Raw genomic sequence first — 10,000 nt, forward strand, 5'->3', positions numbered from 1 at the left:
TATCAAACTTGCCTTATAACCAGACAGGTTTTATTTGGGAAATTAGCCAACTTTGCTAGTTATCAAACTTGCCTTTCAACCAGCTTGGTTTTATTTTGGAAATTAGCCAATTTTGCTAGATATCAAACTAGTACTAAACTAGATTCTTAGCAGCATGTATGCATTGTAATTGGTTTGAAACACATTACATTTTAAAACATACTTGGCATCTGCAAGTGAACTACTGAGCAGTCCTGTGAAGGCCCTGCCTCAGCTGAGCTGCAATGTTGTAGCCTGATCACATAAACACACCCCTCATAAACAGCTGATCACATAAACACGCCCCTTCCACTCCTCGTAGAGTTCAGCTGATCCACGCTCATAGTGGTTGTACATTGGTTCTGTATTGGTTGTACACTGGTTGTATATTGGGTGTATATTGGGTGTAGATTGGTTGTACACTGTTTGTATATTGGTTGTGTATTGATTGTGTAATGGTTGTATATTGGTTGTGTGTTTGGTTGTGTAATGGTTGTGTATTGGTTGTATATTGGTTGTGTATTGGTTGTGTAATGGTTGTGCATTGGTTGTGTACTGGTTGTATATTGGTTGTGTATTGGTTGTGTAATGGTTGTGTAATGGTTGTTTGCCCACCTCTGTTAGTGACGATGAAGATGGTGTACTCATCCATGGCCTCCATTCGCTGTAGAGCCATCTCATAACACAGCTCCTCAATGATGTCTAGGGCTACCTACACACACACACACACACACACACACACACACACACACACACACATTACACAGTGTGTAGAGCCATCTCATAACACAGCTCCTCAATGATGTCTAGGGCTACCTACACACACACACACACACACACACACACACACACACACACACACACACACACACACACATTACACAGTGTGTAGAGCCATCTCATAACACAACTCCTCAATGATGTCTATGGCTACCTACACACACACACACACACACACAGTACACAGTGTATAGATGTGTATAATCTAGGGCTGTCAAAATAACTGATTCATTTTGATTAATTAATTTGAGAAAAAATAACTGATTAAACAAAATAGTGCAGATTAATCGATTCCGTATGACCTTTGACCCCAAGCCGTTCTAGTTAGTAACCATTAGCCTGTAAAATGAAGGAAAGAGAAAATGTGCTGCCTAGATCATTGATTGGAACACTTACTTTTAAAAAATGGCCTGATGGTGTTGACAAAAATAAAGTGTTGATTAAAATAAAGTCCTCTGCAATGTCTGCAGCAAGGAATTTGCATATCACCGGAAGTTATCAACTCTAAAGTCGCACATCAATGCAAAGAAATAGTGTTGACATTGAGGGGAGTGTTCACTTATTTTCATTGTGTCCCCTAGGTTATATCTGTGGCCTGAAATGCCTTGTATGTGAAAAAAACTTTATTATTATATTTATATGAATATTTTATTTATATATTCAATGATTAAAATATTTAAAATACTTTCACAGCAAACATTATGTGATTAATTTAGATTAATTAATCACAGAGTATGTAATTAATTAGATTAAAAATTGTAATCAATTGACAGCCCTAGTATAATCATATGATATCATACTTCCTCAATGATATCAAGGGCCACACACACACACACACACACACACACACACACACTTTTATCAACACTCAAAGCACTTCACAGTGAAGGGGGAACCCCACTAACCACCACCAGTGTGTAAACACCACCAATGTGTAGCCCCCACCTGGAGAACCCCACTAACCACCACCAATGTGTAGCCCCCACCTGGAGAACCTCACTAACCACCACCAATGTGTAGCCCCCACCTGGAGAACCTCACTAACCACCACCAATGTGTAGCACCCACCTGGGGAACCCCACTAACCACCAGAGCCGGACAGTAACGGAATACATTTACTTGAGTACATTTACTTGAGTACCATTTTGAGGGATCTGTACTTTACTCGAGTATCATTTTTGGGGAGTACTCATGACTTTACTCAAGTACATTTGAGAGGCAAATATTGTAGTCTTTACTGCACTACATTTCTATCCATAACCGTGAGTACCCGTTACTACTTCTAAAAAAAGGAAAAGAAAAAAATCTGGGAAACCCTCAATTTGTTGTTTCCCTCTCAAACGTGATTGGATTGTGCAGAAGCTTCACTGATTGGGACAGCCTATCAGCAATCACCTTCAGCTTTCCTGCAAAGTCAACTCCATGGTCAGATTTGAGATAAGAGACGAAACCATGGACCAAACAATGGATGAAGACGCTTGCAGGTCCATCCCGGAATGTGCCAACCTGTGGCCCCACCTCGCCAGACTATTTTTCTGAACAAGTTAATGATAGTTTTAAACTTCAAGTGTTTCAATTACAAAATAGTATTTTGTATTTGAAATATGTATTTTAAATACATGTATTAGAAATACTGCCTATCCCTGGCAACATGGTAAAAAGATGAAAATTACTTGATTTTACTTCCAATTCATTTTACATTCTCCAAGGTATTAACATTAACATTTTTCATAACTCCATGTAGGACGTTTCTGTACATAAATGTAAGCACTGTGGCAGTAGTAATGCAATATTTAGAAAACGTAGGCTACTCTTGTACTCTTGATACTCAAGTACTTTTAAAAACAAGTACTTCAGTACTTTTACTTAACCCTTAGAGCCCTAAGCTGTTTTTAGGGCATTTTCACTACCTTTATTCATAAGGATTTATTCTGGTCATTGTAAGTGCCACACACACATATTACATATTGTTTTTTTCAGCAGAGTCTAGGCTATACAGATCTGTTCTTTTACTTGTACTTGAGTAAAATTTAGCAAAGGGTATCTGTACTTTTACTCAAGTAATGAAGCTGTGAACTCTGTCCGCCTCTGACAACCACCAATGTGTAGCCCCCACCTGGGGAACCTCACACACAACCACTACCAATGTGTAGCCCCCACCTGGGGAACCTCACACCACACACCAGCTTGAGGTGGAGAGTGAGGGAGGGAGTGAGCCAATCACACTGTTGGATGATTAGGGAGCCAGACTGAGTGAGCCAATCACACTGGGGGATGATTAGGGGGCCAGATTGAATGAGCCAATCACACTGGAGGATGATTAGGGGGCCAGACTGAGTGAGCCAATCACACTGGGGGATGATTAGGGGGCCAAATTAAATGAGCCAATCACACTGGAAGATGATTAGGGGGCCAGACTGAGTGAGCCAATCACACTGGGGGATGATTAGGGGGCCAAATTAAATGAGCCAATTACACTGGAGGATGATGAGGGGGGCAGATTGAATGAGCCAATCACACTTGGGGATGATTAGGGGGCCAGATTGGGAATTTAGCCAGGACCCCGGGGAACCCCCTACTCTTTGCGATAAGTGCCATGGGATCTTTAATGACCACAGTGAGTGAGGACCTCGGTTTAACGTCTCATCCGAAGGACGACATCTCCTAAAGTACAGTGTCCCCGTCACTGCACTGGGGCATTGGGATCGATCTTTTTGGCCAGAGGGAAGAGTGCCACCTACTGGCCACCCACCAACACCACTTCCAGCAGCAACCTAGTTTTCCAAGGAGGTCTCCCATCCAAGTACTAACCAGGCCCACACCTGCTTAGCTTTAGTAACTCAGTAAAGACAACACACACACACACACACACACACACACACACACACACACACACACACACACACACACACACACACACACACACACACACACACACACACACACACACACACACACACACACACACACACACACAGTACACAGTACAAAGAGTGGACACAGTCAAACTTACTGAGCAGGTTTTGATTTTCAGGTGACGTTCAATTCCTCCAGGAAAGAGAAACAGCTGACGCTTTGAGCTTCTACCAGCCTGCATACACCACATACGTACACACACACACACTAATTGTCTATTGTAATATATTACATTATAGGTGTTTTAAGTATATTATTATGCTCTGTGTGCTCCATGTTGTTTGGGGAAACCCATCTTGGGCGTGCGTGCGTGTCTGTGCATGTACCATAATGGCCTTTAGCTCCATGTTGTTTGGGGAAACCCGTCGGCCTCCAAACTGAAAGGTCTTCCTGATGTTCTGCTCACAAGCTTTGGCAATGCCTAACAGAAGTTAACCAATCACCATCAGCTATTAGTTATCATTCACCAGGAATTAACCAATCACCTCACCAATAATTAATCAATCACCATCAGCAGTGAGTAATCATTTATTCTAAAACTGATAGTTCCGGTCCTTGATTGTGATTGGCTGAATCATGTTCTATGCCGTTGTAAAATGCAGCATAAACATACACCTTGACCGCATTTCGTTCTATATTACTGCGCTACCATAACTTGATACAAAAGTTAAAGTAGCTGCGTCTCGATGTTGCTTGGCAACCATTCAGATAGAGGAAATATATTAGATTATATATTAGGAAATATACAAGAATGATTATATTTCTAGTTGCTGTGCCTTTACTTTATGAAACTTTACCAGGTATTTATAGTAGGGCTGTCAAAATAACTGATTCATTTCGATTAATTAATTTGAGAAAAAATAACTGATTAGTGCAGATTAATCGATTCCGTATGACCTTTGACCCCGAGCCGTTCTAGTCAGTAACCATTAGACTGTAAAATGAAGGAGAGAGAAGAAAACGTGCTGCCTGGAAGTGTTGAAAATAAAGTCCTTTGCAATGTCTGCAGCAAGGGATTTGCATATCACCGGAGTTCATCAACTCTATAGTCGCACATCAATGCAAAGAAATAAGTGTTGACATTGAGGGGAGTATTAATTTATTTTCATTGTGTCCCCTAGGTTGTATCTGTGGCCTGAAATGCCTTGTATGTAAAAAAACTTCTTCGAAGCACTTTTATTTTGAATTTATTTGAATTTGAAGCACTTTGAATTTATTTCCTCAGCATATTAGGTCATATCATAGATTATTATGGCAATTATTTGAACAGTGAAAATAATAATAAAAGAGTTTTTGAACTTTAATGTCACTAATGCTGATTATTCAATTATTCATTTGAATTTAAATATTTAAAATACTTTCACAGCAAAAAATATATATGCGATTAATTTAGATTAATTAATCACAGAGTATGTAATTAATTATATTATTTTTTTTAATCGATTGACAGCCCTAATTTATAGTAACAGTCTAAGAGATCTCCACAGATCTTGACATGGACTGGTCTGGTACTGGTTTGTTATATGATTGTTTGTGGTGGTACTGGTCTGTAACTGGTCTGTAGTGGTACTGGTCTGTGATGATACTGGTCTGTGCTGTTACATGTCTGTGGTGGTACTGGTCTGTGATGGTACTGGTCTGTGATTGTACTGGTCTATAACTGGTCTGTGATGGTACTGGTCTGTGATGGTACTGCTCTGTGGTGGTACTGCTCTGTGGTGGCACTGCTCTGTGATGGTACTGGTCTGTAACTGGTCTGTAGTGGTACTGCTCTGTAACTGGTCTGTAACTGGTCTGTAGTGGTACTGGTCTGTGATGGAACTGGTCTGTGATCTTATTGGTCTGTGATGTTACATGTCTGTGGTGGTACTGGTCTGTGGTGGTACTGGTCTGTACTGGTCTGTGATGGTACTGGTCTGTAGTGGTACTGGTCTGTGATGGTACTGGTCTGTACTGGTCTGTGATGGTACTGGTCTGTGGTGGTAATGGTCTGTAACTGGTCTGTGATGGTACAGGTCTGTGATATTACTGGTCTGTGATGTTACATGTCTATGGTGAGTCTGGTCTGTGGTGGTACTGGTCTGTGATGTTACTGGTCTGTTACTGGTCTGTAGTGGTACTGGTCTGTGATGGTACTGGTCTGTGATGTTACTGGTCTGTAGTGGTACTGGTCTGTGATAATACTGGTCTGTAGTGGTACTGGTCTGTGGTGGTACTGGTCTGTGGTGGTACTGGTCTGTAACTGGTCTGTGATGGTACTGGTCTGTGATGGTACTGGTCTGTAACTGGTCTGTGATGGTACTGGTCTGTAACTGGTCTGTGATGGTACTGGTCTGTGGTGGTACTGGTCTGTAACTGGTCTGTAGTGGTACTGGTCTATGGTGGTACTGGTCTGTGATGGTACTGGTCTGTAGTGGTACTGGTCTGTAACTGGTCTGTGATGGTACTGGTCTGTGATGGTACTGGTCTGTAACTGGTCTGTGGTGGTACTGGTCTGTAACTGGTCTGTAGTGGTACTGGTCTATGGTGGTACTGGTCTGTGATGGTACTGGTTTGTAGTGGTACTGGTCTGTAACTGGTCTGTGATGGTACTGGTCTGTGATGGTACTGGTCTGTGATGGTACTGGTCTGTAACTGGTCTGTAGTGGTACTGGTCTGTGGTGGTACTCTGTGATGGTACTGGTCTGAAGTGGTACTGGTCTGTAGTAGTACTGGTCTGTAACTGGTCTGTTCTCACCCTGGAAGATCTGTGCAGGCCCCCTGCTGGCGTGAAGAAGGAAGTGCAGCAGAAAAGGCCTGAGCACCACAGAGCAGCGATAGAATGCCGTCAGAATGTAGAGGAGACGCCAGCCGCGCTGACAGCTGTCCCTAGAACACACACACACACACACAGTCAGGATGTGGAGCTGGATGTGATGATGCCAGCCGCGCTGACAGCTGTCCCTAGAACACACACACACACACACACACACACACACCGTCAGGATGTGGAGCAGATGCCAGCCGTGCTGACAGCTGTCTCTAGAACACACACACACACATTCAAGATTCAAGATTCAAGATTTCTTTTATTACATCTCATTTTAGGTTTATAATAGAGTAAAATTCGTTGTGTTTTTTTCTCCTCAAAAAATAAATAAATGAAAGGGTGTGTGTGTGTGTAGGAAAAAAAAAAAGGGGGGGAAAGAAAAAAAGTGCCTTGTTGTCTTCAGCAGTGTGTGTGTGTGTGTGTGTGTGTGTGTGAGTTCAGCAATCTAACTGCTTGGTGAAAGAAACTACTTTGGAGTCTGGTGGTGCAGCTTTCAAGCTTCTATATGGATTTGCCAGATGGTAATAGCTCAAATAGTTCATGGTTGGGATGACTAGGATCATTCAAGATTTGTTTTGCCTTCCTAATGCATCTTCCCTCAAATAACTCCAGTATGGGGGGTAGGTCACAGCCGCATATGGTCTGTGCTGTATGCACAACTCTCTGAAGTGCTTTTCTATTGTATTCCATACCAGCAGTTCCCATACCATGTGATTATGGTCCCAGTCAAGATGCTCTCAATGGTGCCTCTGTAAAAGACCTCAGGATCTTGGGTGCATACCAAACTTTCTCAATCGTCTGAGCTGGTACAGGCGTTGTTGGCCTTTTTACAGTGTGCTGAGTGTGACTGTCCCAGGTGAGGTCTTCTGAGATGGTAACGTAAAAGAACTTAAAGTCTCTCACCCTCTCCACTGTCTCACCATTGATGTTAATGGCTTCAAACTGTTGTTCTTTCCGCCTGTAGTTAACTATCAATTCCTTTGTCTTGGACACATTCAGAGACAAGTTGTTTCCTTTACACCAATTCATGAGGTTGTTGATTTCTTTTCTGTAGGCTGTTTAAGGTCATTGTTTGTGATTAAACCCGATTACAATGGTGTCATCTGCAAACTTGATGATGGTGTTGGTGTTGTGTATAGCCACACAGTCATGTATTCAAGGAGTAGAGGAGAGGGCTCAGAACACAACCTTATGGAGCTCCGTGCTGATGGTCAAGGAGGAGGATGTGATGGAGCCCATTCTCACCACCTGTTTTGGTCCAGAGAGGAAGTCCAGTATCCAGCTACATAGGCCGCTGTGCATTCCTAGACTCCTGAGCTTGCCGTCGAGTATACTGGGGACAATGGTGTTAAAGGCCGAGCTGTAGTCTACAAACAGCATCCTTACATAAGTGTCTTTTTTCTCCAGGTGTGTCAGGGAGGTATGCAGTGCGCTGGTGATGGCATCATCAGTAGATCTATTCTGTCTGTAGGCAAACTGGTGACGGTCAAGCGTAGGTGGAATCATTTTGCAGATGTTCTTCACAAGCCTTTCAAAACATTTACTTACGATGGGGGTGAGGGCCACAAGTCGCCAGTCGTTCAAGCTGGTGATTTGGTTTTTCTTAGGCACTGGAACAATAACAGATGACTTAAAGCTGCTTGGTACAACACACGTGGACAGGGAGAAGTTGAAGATGTCTGTAAACACACCAGCCAGTTGCTCTGAACACACTTTGATTACACGGCCTGGAATCCCATCAGGTCCTACTGCTTTCCAAATGCACATCAGCCACTGTGAGCATTAGGCCTGGGTCAGAGAGGTGAGAAATGGAGGGGGCTCTTACTGGAGGTTTGATGTTAACCTCAAAACGTGTATAGAACTGGTTCAGCTCGTCTGCAAGTGAGGGGTGAGAGACTTGGATGTTGGATTAGGGCAGCCGTGGCCCACTGGTTAGCACTCTGGACTTGTAACCGGAGGGTTGCCGGTTCGAGCCCTGACCAGTGGGCCGCGGCTGAAGTGCCCTTGAGCAAGGCACCTAACCCCTCACTGCTCCCCGGCCCGCCGTTGAAGCAGGCAGCTCACTGTGCGGGATTAGTGTGTGCTTCACCTCACTGTGTGTTCACTGTGTGCTGTTTGTGTTTCACTAATTCACCGATTGGGTTAAATGCAGAGACCAAATTTCCCTCACGGGATCAAAAAAGTATATATACTTACATACTTACATACTATTTCTTCCCCTTCAGATCTGAAATCATGTGCAGTCCCTGCCACATATTCCTTGAATCATTCCCTTCCAGCTGTTCCTCAATCTTGTGCCTATATTCTCTTTTTGCTGCTTTGATTGTTTTCCATGAGTCATATCTGGCTTTTTTCTCCAGCTCTTTGTTTCCAGAGGCAAACGCACAATCCCTGGCTCTGAGAACAGATTTTACTTGGCTATTTATCCATGGTTTTTGATTTGGATACATTTTGACTGTTGGAACAATATCTTCTACACACTTCTGTATGAAGCCTGTGACCCGTCTCTGTGTATTCATCTATATCCCCATTTGATGCATTCCGCGGAACATGTCCCAATCAGTGCATTCAAAGCAGCCTTGCAGTGCACTGTCTGATTCCTCAGACCAACAGCAAATGGTTTTGACAGTGGGTGGGCTCTGTTTCAGTTTCTGCTTGTAAGCTGGAAGGAGCAGGATAGAAGAGTGATCCGATTTCCCGTGTGTTTAATCGGTGTGCTGGAAGATTTGGGCTTGTACCTCATTGCGTGGTTGGAGTTGCCTGCAATGGTCTAAGTGTCTGGATTTCCGCGTGTGTTTACATCTATGTGCTGGAAGTATTTGGATGCAGTATCTTTCTCAGATATCGTGGTTGAAGTTGCCTGCAATGATAAAAGCAGCCTCTGGATGTAAGCTCTCCGTTTTGCTGATAATCGCGTACAGTTCTCTGGATGTAAGCTCTCCGTTTTGCTGATAATCGCGTACAGTTCTCTGGATGTAAGCTCTCCGTTTTGCTGATAATCGCGTCCAGTTCTTTTATGTAAGCTCTCCGTTTTGCTGATAATCGCGTCCGCTTGCGGTTGAATAGATATGTACACAGAGATATACACAGACACACAGATATACACACACACACATTTACATCAACATACACACAGACACACAAAGATACACACACACACACACACATCATACAGGATCAGTATGTATGTACTGTGTGTGTGTATATCTGTTTGTGTGTGTGTGTGTGTGTATGTGTGTGTGTATATATATCTGTGCTTGTGTGTGTGTGTGTCTGTCTGTGTGTGTATGTGTGTGTGTGTGTGTGTGTGTGTGTGTGTGTGTGTGTGTGTATATGTGTGTGTATATATATCTGTGTTTGTGTGTGTGTGTGTGTGTGTCTGTGTGTGTATGTGTGTGTGTGTGTGTGTGTGTGTGTGTGTGTGTGTGTGTGTGTGTGTGTGTGTGTGTGTGTATGTATATGTTCTATGTTCAGCTA

At 43.0% G+C, this 10,000-nt stretch overlaps 1 protein-coding gene across 1 annotated transcript in view; it reads right to left on the reverse strand.

Annotated features, from left to right (window-relative positions):
• The window catches only part of myo15ab (myosin XVAb), a 139,502-nt gene that overhangs the window by 11,794 nt on the left and 117,708 nt on the right, over positions 1 to 10,000 (reverse strand). Inside the window, 4 exon segments of the mRNA XM_048247871.1 lie at positions 634 to 730; positions 3,812 to 3,889; positions 4,041 to 4,135; positions 6,452 to 6,582. Coding sequence (XP_048103828.1) covers positions 634 to 730; positions 3,812 to 3,889; positions 4,041 to 4,135; positions 6,452 to 6,582 — 401 coding nt within the window.

Source organism: Alosa alosa, chromosome 7, assembly GCF_017589495.1.
Source record: "Alosa alosa isolate M-15738 ecotype Scorff River chromosome 7, AALO_Geno_1.1, whole genome shotgun sequence".
NCBI lineage: Eukaryota > Metazoa > Chordata > Actinopteri > Clupeiformes > Clupeidae > Alosa > Alosa alosa.